The sequence below is a fragment of the Sceloporus occidentalis genome, unplaced genomic scaffold (genome assembly GCF_023333645.1).
Source record: "Sceloporus occidentalis isolate IW3139 unplaced genomic scaffold, rSceOcc1.0.p SCAF_2, whole genome shotgun sequence".
NCBI lineage: Eukaryota > Metazoa > Chordata > Lepidosauria > Squamata > Phrynosomatidae > Sceloporus > Sceloporus occidentalis.
Window position 1 is genome coordinate 251,603,396 of NW_028316982.1, and position 13,768 is coordinate 251,617,163.

General features: G+C 38.1%; 1 protein-coding gene across 3 annotated transcripts in view; it reads right to left on the bottom strand.

Annotated features, from left to right (window-relative positions):
- LOC149319994 (L-aminoadipate-semialdehyde dehydrogenase-phosphopantetheinyl transferase-like) overlaps positions 1 to 13,706 on the bottom strand; it is a 30,979-nt gene extending 17,273 nt beyond the window's left edge. For 2 of the 3 annotated variants that reach the window (XR_016280268.1, XM_089512719.1), the window contains exons 1-2: positions 13,396 to 13,706; positions 11,032 to 11,257 (exon numbers count right to left, since the gene is read on the bottom strand). Coding sequence is in view for 2 of the 3 variants with exons in the window: in XM_089512719.1 (XP_089368845.1) it covers positions 11,032 to 11,257; positions 13,396 to 13,584 (415 nt within the window). In the remaining variant the exon portion in view is untranslated. Of the gene's footprint in view, positions 1 to 11,031; positions 11,258 to 13,370 lie in introns of all 3 variants that reach the window. The other variant, XM_089512720.1, reaches the window with a different exon arrangement.
- Positions 13,707 to 13,768: the final 62 nt, after the last annotated feature.

Sequence of the window (13,768 nt, forward strand, 5' to 3'; positions counted from 1 at the left end):
ATGTGATGGATCCCCCCCTCTGCAGGTTAGCCCCAGAGTTCCAATCTTTGGGTTCCTGCCACTCACCTTGCCCTATACCCTCAGAATCCCTCCCTGGATCTGGTACTCAGACCTCAAGGTGACCACTATGTTGCACAAGTAGTTATGTGGATCACTGAGTTCAGTATGGTAAAGTGTGAGCCATTGTCCCTAAATTAAAGTATTCCAAAAGAGAAATAAAAATAGTAAAGATTCATTATATAACAAATAAAACAAGCATCTAGCCTTAGGCTGGTTCCACACACAGTACACAGTAACACCACCATTTCAAACAGAATTACACCTCTCCACGAGCTCTCCATATTTTCAGCTTCTTTAAACCAAATACAGATCTCCACTCCCCTCCTCCTAGCTACTCCTGACTCCCTTGTTAACTGCCCTTTGAATCATCCTGCCCCTATCTATCTCTTTAGCAGACAAGCCTCTAGGGCAGTGGTTCCCAATTTTTGGTTCCCTAGGTGTTGCTTAATCTACAGTCGGAAATTCTGGAAGTGGAAGTCCAAAACATATGGAAGACAAGAGTTTGAGAATCACTGCTCTGGGGTAGTAGTAGTAAGATTTATTTGGTCGTTGACCAGTATACAAAACAACTTGATAAAATAATAATTGCAAAATACAATTTTTAATAATTGTTAAAAACAATTGTTTTCTCCTAAATTTGGGTACTGTAACATGATATAGATAAGGAGTAGGGGATGAAACTGAGATTTGGTGTCTAGGAAAGGCAGCAATTTCCATCTGGCCTTCAATGTCTAGGATCCTTTATTTTATAACCAGTTTTGCTTGATCAATTTCTAACTTTAAGATGGTATCCTGTGGCCTGTTACAGACTGCCAAAATAAAGCTGCTTCGGGTCTCTTTGGAGGTATGCTGTTTAAATGATGCATGCACCCTAAGAATCCAGAAGCTGCACCAAAGCTGCACTCCAGTGCTTAGGAATAGTGTGGCTTTGGCGCAACCTCCAGACTCTTAGGACCCATGCATCATTTAAATAGCATACCTCCAAAGAGACCCGAAGCAGCTTTATTTTGGCAGTCTGTAACAGGCCTTAGAGATTCCAAGAAGATTCAGATACTTTTACAGTCTGCCCTTCTTATACACATTTTTTTTATACACAGATTCAAGCATCCACGGTTTGACAATGTTCAAAAAAAGTATAAATTTCAAATATCCAACCTTGATTTTCCATTTTTTATAAGGGATACCATTTTGCTATGTCATTATAGTTAATGGGATTTGAGCATACGCAGATTTTGTTATACATGGGGGATCTTGGAACCAAATCCCAGCGTATAACAAGGGTCTACTGTACAGCTGTTTCCCAGAGGATTTATGGTTGTCTACCAAAATTAGCTGAGATAATCCTCCAAGATTTTTATTTATCTTAAACCAATATGTGAAGATGTTAATCCACAGACAAGACTCTATTTTACTAATCCCTGCTTCCCTTCGCAGTACAGTATTTGGTACACAGCAAGCAACCTGAAATATATTCCTCAGAAACTTTGTTTGTACTCATTCAAGGGCAGTTATGCCACTATAGGGTCCTAGTTGGGCTCCGTATAACAATTGTGATAGTGCTTTGGCTGTAAAAAGTTTTATTGCAGCGGGAATAAACTGAGCTTCCTTGGTGAAAAAATAGTCTTGAATAGCATTAGCTGTTCTTTGGGCATTGTGAATAACATAATCTAAGTGAGCATTTCTACTTTCTGAAGCTTGGAATACAGTCCCCAAATATTTAAATGTTTTAACCTGTTCAATAGACTGGCCTTCCAGCATCCATTTTCTCAGTTTAGGGCATTTTGAAAAGATAAGAATCTTAGTCTTAGAGTAATTTACTATTAATTTTTCTTCAGCACAGAAGTGAGCAAGAGATTTTAAAGCTCTCTTAAGGCTTATAGAGGTCAATGATAAGATAATTGCATTGTCAGCATATAATAGTAAATTAATATGTCTATTGGCTAATTTGGGTGGAAGGAAGAGTTTCTCAAAAAGGTGATTAATGAGTTTATATAGTAGTTGAATAGGATTGGAGCCAAAACACATCTCTGTCTGACTCCCTTCCTGACTTGTATCTCCTTCGTGACATGTCCTTGGAGGCTACATCTCACCATTAAACTAGTGTTCTTGTGGATTTTAACAAGTAACAAGAGAAGGCGTTGATCTATGGATGTATTCTTGAGTTTTTCCCACAGTCTAGATCTAGAAACAGTATCAAAAGCAGACTTAAAATCAATGAATGCTGCATAAAGAGATTGGCCTGTGTGAGAATACTTCTCTACTAGATGTTGTAATACCATCACATGGTCTATTGTTGATTTACCGGCCCTAAAGCCTGACTGCTCATCCTTCAAAACATTCTCAGATTCCAGAATGTTTTGCTCTAGGGTATATTTTTACCCTCATAGGATGCCTTTCACAACATTTCATAAACTGTTTTTGGCAGGTCCAATTCAAGCTTGCCCAGCTTCTCGCTTCTCAGGAACAAATCAGTTTTGTTTTTTTAATATTCTAGCATTGTGGCCTTCTGCTGCAAAGCTCCTCACCAGTGTAATCTGGTGATCATTAGAATAGAATACAGAAATCGAAGGCTTTGATTATTATTTTATTAAAATTTAGTTGGCGGGCATGAGAAAAAGGGCCTTCTCAGTCATGGCTCTGTCTTCATTGAAGTATGCTCTACACTAACATGTGCACTTGTTCCCTCCCTGCTATGAACCATAAAAAACTGGCTATTCTAGACTGTTTTTAACTAATTTTTAAAAAGAAAATATTTGGTACTGTTCTGCAATTATATTCTTGAGGTTATTATAAAGTTGTTCTAGTTAGCTGTGTTTCTTTTTTATTGTTTTCAAGTTTTATACTGTGAGATACTGGTGGGGTAGGCTTTGCTTCAAAAGGTAGTATAAAAATGTTCAAAACAAATAATAAAGGAACAATGAATCACTTGTCTTCCGAAAATAGAAAAGCTACCTGGCCAGAGCTCTGAGATGAAGGAGACAAGAAACATTTTTCCTAAGGATCACTGGTTCACAAAAAATATGAACTGAGGGATGGAGATAACAGTCCATGGAGTATGCAACACTGCATATCTTTTTCCTCTCCTTCTCACCCATCAAACAGATGTTACCCTCAGAGAGTTAGTCCAAAGAGCATGAGCTGATCACAGTATCCCGTGAACAAGATGATGCTAAGAGCTATGTCTGGCTGTGGATTGCATCCAGTTTTTACACCTTGGAGAAAATTCAGATAATGATTAAGGCTGCATCCACACTGCAGAAATAATCCAGTTTAACACCACTTTAACTGCCATGGCTTAATGCTATGGAGTTCTGGGAATTGTAGGTTTTTTTTAGACATTTAGCCTTCTCTGTCAGAGAGTTCTGGTGCCACAACAAACTACAATTCCCAGAATTGCATAGCACTGAGCCATGGCAGTTAAAGTGGCATCACACTGGATTATTTCTGCAGTGCGGATGCAGCCTGAATCTTGCCAGGTTAATCTAGAAGAACTAATGGATTATTAGAAATGTTTGTATTCTTATGCAAATAAAATAATTTCCTTAACTAAACACACATTGCCCAAGCAACATTTTGTTACCACGGAATCACTGTTTTGTAATGACTTGCCTTGTTAAAATACGTTTCCTCTGAATAAAATGTACATTTAGAAATTTAATTTCTCTTCCTATTTCAGAAAAGATCTGCTTCACTTTTAGTGTAAGGTTCTGCCAACACTCCTTACTCTGAAATGGATGTCGAAATTCTGCATTGTATTTCCTAGAGTGGGATGTTTAACAGGAAGGAACTGGCAAAACCACCTCTGAGTATTCTTTACCTAGGGGGAAAAAAAGGGGGGTGGGTGAAATTCATGGGGTCAGCATATTTCAGTAGGTGAACTGAAGGCGTGTGTGTGCTTTATTCTTTAACAATGGGAAAAAAAACTATAAACAACTAGCAGAGATAACTTGGGTTGAAAAATTAAAAAGTCTCTCTTGCTTATCTGTTATTCTGAACATTTCTTTTTTGGACCAAGACAAAAATCGCATTTATAAAACACAACAAAGATACCAGAAGTTCTGTTTTCATTGTCTGTGTTAGAAAATCTCATCTTTATATTATTTTATAAATAGAAGCATACATGCAATTAGTAAGTGTTTCCTGTTACAAACAGATTTTTTAAAAGCTCATATGCCTTACTTTCATACTTTGAAATTGACAATTCATTTCCCATCTCCAAACAGAACAGCAAGAAAAGCAGTTTTCCACTGCTTTTCATGGAGTAAAACCATTCAAACATTATATTTCAAATAATAATCCAAGGCAATGAAAACAACAACATTCAAATTCTCTCAGTGCAGTAATCGTGTACATGCTTATATGGAAGCAAGACTTACTAACAAAATGGGACCTACTCACAAGCATGCCATAATTGGTCACTTCAATCTTCACGTTTAATTTCCTTCGGAATGAATAATATCTGAACTCTACACACACTCTCTCTCGAGTGTTAATTTCAGAAAGCAGACAATCCAACTTTGCGTCAACAGTTGTGAAATTAGTTTTAACTTATTTTTAATTGATTTCCCTTGCCAAAAGATAGATGGCAACCATTAACTGCAGGAATAGGATGAGCCCCATGGGCAGATGATAATATTTATGCAAGCTGAGTATACAGTGCAAGGGAGAAGTATTCACTTCAAAAGCAATGAGACAGATCCAATATTAGGCTAGTGGGCAAAGCATGAGAGTTGGTCCTTGGCTAGCAGTTGCAAAAACACAAATAGAATAATGAATGCAACCTAGTGAAGGCATGGGGAGCCTTTGGGCCTCTGCTTTGGCCCACAACTCCCTTCACATCCACCCAGCAATGGCAAGGGATTATGGGAATTTGGAGTCTAAAATATCTAGTGAACCCTAAGCTCCCTTTGCCACACCAAGGAGAATGAAGCCAGGATGAGTCATGGCATGATTGCCAGAAAAAATGTTCAAGTAGAATCAAAGTTGCTGCATTATATAAAGATTAAGTGCTGTTTGGACAGGGTAACACATGGCAACGGGACATACAGTTGTCATTTGTCCTTCTTCAGCAGAGATCCTACTATTTGTTGTTGTTGTGAACATACCAGTTGGCACCACCATAGGAGAACACTATTGTAAGGGTTTCCTGGAACGATTTATTCAGCAGAGGCTTGCCATTGCCTTCATCTACGGATGAGAACGTGTACCTTGCCCAATGTCACCAATGGGTTTCTCTCTGCCACCTCGTCTTCTCCACTTTTTTCTCCCTCTTCTCTTCACGCCACCCCCTTTTCTCTTTGCTCACTCTCTGCTGTTGCTTTTCATCTCCCCCTTCCTTGCTCACTCTGTCACTCTATCTTCTTTCTTTCCCCTGTATTTTCCCTTTTACCTGTATTCTCCCTTTCCCCTCTTTCATGCTGTGCTACCCTCCTTTCTGTCTATCACACCATCTCTCACTCTCTGTATTACTCTCTTTTCTCTTTTGCTCACTCTCTCCTTTTTCCTTTTCTCCCTCCCTCACCTTCACCCTTTTATTCTCTCTATCACCCCATTTTATCTCATTCTCTGTACTATTCCTTTTTCTCTCTCATTCATGCTCTCCTTCCCCGGTTTCATCCCTCTCCATAACCCCTTCTCTCTACTTTTGAGTCCTTTCTGGGTCCCATCTGGGAGAAAGATAGCATACAAATGAAATAAATAAATAAAATGTCTTTTTCTTTCATTCTCTCTCTCATTCACAAACCCACTCCTGCCTTCTTTCTCTGCCATCCTTTTACTCTCTGCAGCCCCTTTACTTACTTATTGTTTTATTTATTTACTTTATTTATATGCTACTTTTCTTCCAGGCCAGGGCCCAAGGTGGCTTCCACAACAACAAATTAAAAATCTTTACAAAATGTTTTACACCCAGTTTAAAAATACTACCCTATAACATTATAAAACTGGTTAAAAATCATACAAATCATAAAAACTATCTGTTTTTCTCTGCCCCAACACCAGTTGCTGGATGAGCAGCACAGCACTTTTGCCAGAGGACTGAACCGAACAACATGCTGGATGCTTTTGAAACTAGGCTGAAGGAGGCCTATGACCATAGGTTACTTACCTCTGTACTACTATGCAGAGCTTGTTCAGACTTCACCCAGAAGTTACAATTTATAATAGCCACCCTGGCTGCATCCGCACTGCTGAAATAATCCGGCTTGACACCACTTCAGTTCTGGGAATTGTAGCTTGTTGTGGCACCAGAGCAGAAAGTACAATAGCCAGAATTCCATAGCATGGAGCCATAGCAGTTAAAGTGGTATCAAACCAGATTATTTCAGCAGTGCAGATGCACCCACAGTCAATGTGACAGGTAATTCGGTCCCTGCCACCCTCTCAAAGCAGTCACATACCACTGCACCTTAGCAGCCATGTTTCAGCTTCACTACAACAGAAACCCATCATCTGAAGCGACAATGGCAGACAGTAAATCAGAGCATGACTGAATGCTATCAGAATAATGAACACTAGCTCAAAACCTTCCATCATGCCACGCTTCACAGCTCCAAAAAAGGTAATTTTGTATGCACTGCCGCTCATGGAAAATAATTTCAACGCAATTATTTCCACAAGCCAATATAAAGAACTCATTCCCCCCTCCTTCCTCTCATGACTGAAGAGTCCCCAAATTCCAGTTGGTGAAGTAAGCTGGTAGGAAAGTGGAATAATTTCTTTTAGGAAATTAAATGCTTTAATTCTATCAAACTGGGTAAGCCTATTACAAGTGTTGCATGACAGATAAGAGAGGAGATTAAAAATAAAATATCCTCTCCCAGCTAATGCACAAAGTTGTTTCATCCTTGTTATCAGTTTTTCATAGAAAAATCTTTATAACTCATTAATCAGAACAGAGGAGATCTGCTGTGTGTGTAGTCACACATACACACATCTATGTTTGTGTAATTGATGAAAGTCTCTTCTACTGGAGCAGCACTTAAAGACATGAAGGCTATCATTGCTATTTTATACTTATGAGCCTAATTCTCCCATTCCATGCTAAGAACTCTCCAAGCCCCACTGATGTCAATGAGAGGGAGGCAGCTAAGCATCCACTCAGCTCTCACTGAAATCAGAGGAACAAACTATACTCCTAGCCTTAGTGAAGCTGCTGAAAGAAACAGCAACATATCAGAGTGAAACGTTACTGGCCATGAGCTGCCAAACAGTTTATTAAAAACAGACAAGAATCGACAGAAATTTATTTACTAAAGCATACTGCAAAAACTTAAATATTTACATAAGGAGAATGGATATGCATGAAATGGGTTTGTTTGTACAAGGAGCACCTCTGGAGGCATTGAGGCAATTCTTCTGGAATAACACATTCAGCTTTCACGCTAAGATGGGTAACAGTCTCTTGAAATGCAAAGTCCTGCACCCCAAAAAATTGATCATCTTTGTGCTGCCTAAAAAAAACAAAAACAACAGAACTGTTTCTGTAAAAAGGCAAGGCAAAAGAAGTATCAGTTAATATCTCTGCCAACTATATTCTGGACCTTCAAAATTGCCTTTAAAGGCAGACAAGGATGTTACAATAATCTAGAAAGAATAAGGTGAGGAAATTCTGGTTCTTCCCATGCTTTATACTACATCCTCCAGAGGCCTCAACCAAAACAGCCAATTGTCAGGGATAATGGGAGTTGTAATCCAACAACACCTGGAAGACCAAAGTTTTTCTATCACCATTAGCTAACGTAGACATCAAACATTATATTCTACTGTGCAAGCCTTGTGCTGTACTTTGTAAGGTGGGATATTTGACTTTTCTCAGTCTCCTCCTCTCACTGCACTCCACATTAAGAAGCTGTTTTTGGGCTAAGGAAACAATATGGCACATCACAAAAGAAGATGTGGTAGCTAAGGTGGATTGCTAAAAAACTGGGTATTTCGCCTTGCCTGAGGAGATGTTCTTTCTGTTTACTGAGAAACCAAAGCTTGGAGGTAACTAGAACACACACAATCCCTTTTAATTGTTGTGGACACATTTTACCAGTCAAACAGATTTCGGATTTTGAGATCTGAATGGATGACCAGTTTACACATCTTTCACAGATCAATACCACCACCTTGTGGCAGTTTTTAGGCAAAATATCAATATTGGCCTAATTCCTATATTCCCTTCTCCTTTTGGTTCCTTCCTTCTTCAAAGGTCTTGTAGTTGGTTAGTTAAATCTGTTTAAATCCTGTTTTTCTATCCCCCTCTCCCTCTATTTACTGCTCACTACAACCATGTGAAACTGAGAAGTAGTAACTGGTCCAGAAAAACCTTCAGCTTCATGGCTTAGCAGGGCTTTCACTTTGGTCCAGGGGAGGGAATCACGAAGCCCGGCAGATATTTTTGAACATTTTACTAGGCAGGTAGGTTGAAATAGGCCCTCTCTCACCCTGGGCTGGATTTATTTCAGGGTAGTGTGGACTTACCTTTAAAGTAGATGTTATTGCAGTTGCAACCTCCAAATGTCATTGCAGTACTACTGAAAACCAAAACAAGCAGAAGGTTTACAGTATAACTAACAAGAGGGGAGGGAAACACTGGATAAACTGTACTACTAATGATAAAGAATGTACCGAAGACATATCATTACTTGCAAAATATATATATCTGTAAAGTAAATATTGAATTCAACAGTGGTATACAAATCATGAAACACATTCAACATGAAGTCAGCTTTAGGAACTTTGCAATTGTTAAGTCATGCTGAACTATGGTTTAGAAGCATGGCATTACAGATTGAGACACTAATCCCCCATAGAATGGTATTGTAATGCTGATGAAGACTTCTGTGAGTCCAAACAGCCACACATCACTCTGGAGGTAGCCATCAAGGACTTTGCTACTATTGAAAAGCATACTATTTATCTTCATGCTACCTAGACAAGTACTACAAATAATTCCTTTCATGTTTTGGATTGGACATTTTTTGTGAAACAGCAGAATATTGCTACTGCTAACACTTTGGATACTCTACTCCTATTGTTGGGACTATTTATATTCAAAAAGATTCATAAGAGTTATTTCCTACAGCTGGCTTCATGTTGAATGTATTTCAAGATTTGTATACCACTGTTGAATTCAATATTTACCTTACAGATATTTATATTTTGCAAGTAATATGTCTTCAGTACATTCTTTATAATTAGTAGTACAGTTTATCCAGTGTGTTCCCTCCCCTCTTGTTAATTGCAGTACTACTCCCATTACTCCCTAGCAGCATGACCAGTAGTGAGGGACCACAGATGATGGCATCCTACAACCTCCAGACCAGTGGTGGTTACTGTATCTGGGGGCAGATTTCATCCGCATAGCCTCCTCCCACCCCAAAGCAGGCTACATTGTCCAGAAATTAGCAGATTTTCATTTTCTGGGTTTTTTTTTTCTGGTGGTGACAGGGGCATGGATGGTTAAATGAAGCAATCTGCTACATCTGGAGACCTCTAAGAGCAGAATTTAACCCTTTGGGGAACTGCCCACATTTTGGTATGCAAAAAAGAAAAGAAAAGAAGAAAAAGGATAGCTTTGGTATGCAAAAAAAAGGGGCAGAATTCTTTCTTCATGAATTATAATTATAACTGTCACCTTTGAATAAATTCAAGTTTCCTTTTATCCCTGCATATCATTTAAATACTATTATAGGAAAGTGATGACTAACAAAATAGGCCTGTGTTAAGAGGCCAAAAGCCTAAATGGGTAATCGTAAAATCATTGTGTGAACTTCAGCCTTTACAGTTCTTGGCTATATATATATATATATATATATATATATATATATATATATATATTTACAAATGCAAGTTCCCAGCAATTGTTACTTAAGAGTCATACTACTATTGATCCTGGAGATAGGTTATACTCACCTTGACTAGCAACCACATTTTTATCCTCCAATAGTTTATGTAACAAGATCTTGAAATGTAACAACATATCATTGTATACTCGAGTTAAAACCGTTCATGCTGTCGTATATCCTGTTTCTATGTACGGTTGTGAAAACTGGGCAGTGAAGAAAGCTAACAGGAAGAAAATCAACTCATTTGAAATGTGGTGCTGGAGAAGAGTTCTGTGGATACTATGGACTCCTAAAAAGACAAATAAATGGGTCCTAGAGTAAACCAAGCCTGAATTCTCCATAGAAGCCAAGATGACTAAACTGACAATGTCATACTTTGGCCATATCATGAGAATATATGATTCACTAGAAAAGGCAGTAATGATTGATTATGTAGAAGTAGGAAAGAGGAAACTGCATTCCAGATGGATAATCAATGAAGCCAAGGCCCTAAGTCTGCAAGACCTGAGTATGACTACTGATGACAGGGTGACTTGGAGGTCTCTCATTCACAGGGTTGCCATAAGTCTACATACACTTGATGGCAGTTAACAAGAACAAAGTTTATCTAACCCCCTTTTAATATCTTGAGGATGGGCTTCACTACAGTCTAAGTTTAAACACACACATAGCTGTACATACATATCTCTCTCTGCCCATTCTGTTTCCAATTTGCTTTCTTCCACTCACAGTCTTCCCTTTCCCTTCTCCTTTTCCACTCATTCTTCAGGATTATTCTCCAAAGTAACAGTGGGGATGGCCTTCCGGCTATTTTTGCATACAACTCCCAGATCTTCCACCCAGTAAGAAATTATGGGAGTCACCATTCAAAATAGCATTTTCCCCCGGATCTGCCTACTTGTTTCTAGACTCTTTTGCCTGAATATATTTTGCATTTCTAGCCACCCTATCTCCCCCTCAGCTGCTCAGATAATGGGCAAAAAGCCTATGCTTGCCCCATTCCTGTGATATCTTAACCAATCATTGGTACTACAAAATCCCTTAGTGTTACAATACAGACAGGTCAGACAGGCAAAGAAGGTGCCAGTTTTTGTTCTAGCACATTGTGATAGATACTGTATGTGATAGAATACTTTACCTGGCAAGCTGGTCTTCATAACATCAATGCCAACCTGACAGTCAGGTTCAGCTGCAAGAACAGTGTAATTCCCTTGGTGGGAAACATTGAAGCTGAAATTGGCATCAGTGCTGCTTAAGTCATTGGCGAGGACAGGTTTGCCTTTTGAAGTCCTTTCCAACTGTATTTTGTTCCAAGGAACCTTCAGTTTTTCTGCAATTAATTTCCTTATAAGCAGACGGCCAGCCTATGAAACAAAATGAACACAAGCTGTATAAGATGTAACAGGTGTATAGGGTTTTTTTTACTTAAAAAGCTAGGTATTAAAATGCAGTTTGTCTTCAAAATATTTGACAGTCCATGATAGTACAAAGTTATACTTCTGCCACCTTTTAAAAAGAATGAAAAAACAACATGGATAAAATATTAAATAGCGTATCCTGCCTTTCCTTGGAATTGCTCAGGAAGGTGTACTGCTCTGTTCCCAACAGAACCTTATGAGACAGGTTTGTTTGAAAGGGGAAGTATCTGATGCAAGTTCACTGTCAATTTCATGCTTCAGTGTGGATCTGGATCTCAATTTCTCTTCTCCAAGCAAAATGCACTCCTCCCTCCACATCTGCGGCTTTGACTTTTGTGGATTTGATTATTCATGGATTTTATTAAGATGTTCTCTCTAGGAATATCTAGGTCTGTCAGCGCAACTCTATGGTCAACTTTAACCAAAAGTCGCACTGAAGGACCTAGAGATTTGTACAGAGAACACTCACTAGGGATTTGTAGCTCCTGGAGTGCAATTCTATGGTCAATTTCTGGCACATGTTGACCACAGAGTTGCACTGGAGGACCTAGAAATTCCTAGAGAGGTGTTCTCTCAGGTAAAAACATAGTGTTTTTGTTATCTGTGGTTTTTCCACATTCACGGGGGTCCTGTGCCCTTAACCCCAGCGAAGGTGGAGGGAGAAATGTACATCACTTGGAAGGAAACTTTCACTTGTAAACAAGCCATATTGAAAACGTGCATCTTGTTTTAAAGGACAAAAAACTGGTTGTGTTTTGTCAGTTATGGGAAACATAGCAGAGGATGGACCGCCTCACTCTAATACCAGCCACAGCAACTCATTTGATTTAAACATTTATTGACATTAATGCATCTGAGGAAATAGACTGAAGTCCACAAAAGTTCGTGCTACCAATTTTTTTCTTTCAGTTAGTTTCAAAGGTGCTACAAGGTCTTTTTCGAGTGTAAATAAAGCTTTATTGTTGTTGTTGTTGTTATTGGGTGCTGCTTAGTTTTAAAGAGTTTTAAATTTTTAATAATGTAATGTTCCTAATTGAACGGTTTAATTGTTTTTTAAACTTTGTACTTGTACTGTTTTATACTGTTTTAACTTGGATTAAGATTTGTTAGCTGCCTTGAGGAAGGTGGGATATAAATAAACATAATAATAAACATAATAATAAACATAATAATAATAATAATAAGCTTTCAAATGTTGCTTTCGGATTAGTATTTAGATTTTTATGTTTTATATAAATATATTTAAATACTGTATATTCATATATTTATATTTAGATACTATATATATATATATATATATATATATATATATTGTATATAATATATATTGCATGTATATACATTTAGATAAAAATATATATTTAGAAGATTTAAATGATATATGTTTTATGTATCATTTAAATCTTAATTTTCTTCAGTTCAAAAGCAGGGTTTTAACAAATCTTCTGCATGCTAAAATTCTGGCTTAATTTGTATTGATCACTCTTATCTCAAGTCATATATTTTAATATATATTTATATACATATCAACTTATAATATATAAGATGCTGTGTGAGTGACAAAATAATGTAATTATTTAGGGTGGAGAACTATAAAGTTAATTAATATCACTACATATATATATACACACACAAGGGAAATATATATATATATATATATATGAGAAGAAGATTATTAAAGCGGACTAATATGAATTTGCAGGAATCTTTATATGTTATTTTATTGATTATGCTTAGACGTTTATGTTTAGGTCCGTAAGTCTTTCTCTGTTATGTTTCACTATGTTGTGAGTATATATGTGAAATAATGGTATATTATATACAGCATATACCATTATATATATATGTGTGTGTGTGTGTGTGTGTATACTGTGTGTATGTGTGTATATATATATATATATATATATATATGGTATATGCTGTATATAATATTAATATATATTATATACAGCATATACCAATATATATACACACACACACAGTATATACCTCTCTCTCTCTCTCTCTCAATCTCTCTCTCTCTCTCTCTCTCTATATATATATATATATATATATATACCATATATTATACCCAGTCTATGTACCATCGCCGCCTTGGCATCTCGGTTGAAGACAAACTGTGCCAGGCGCTGCTTCTCTTCGGGCTGAATGAGGCGCATAGCCAGCAGCCACTCCTCGCGCCCAGGGGCCCAGGCAGAGCAGGCAAAGGCCCAGCGAGTGCCTTCCATTAAAGAAAGTCGCCCCAAGGGAGCAACCACAGCGCGACCAAACATCTACCTGCCCCAGATGGCACTTGAAGGCACACGCTACAAAAAACTACAATTCCCATAATCCCATAGGAGGGGGCGGGACTTCCATCGGGAAGTCCGGCGCGTGGGAAAGCTCCTCGTACGGTGGCCGGTTTGCTCCCGTGCTTGCTGCAAGCAATCATAAAACCATAGAAGCCGGGCCGTGCGC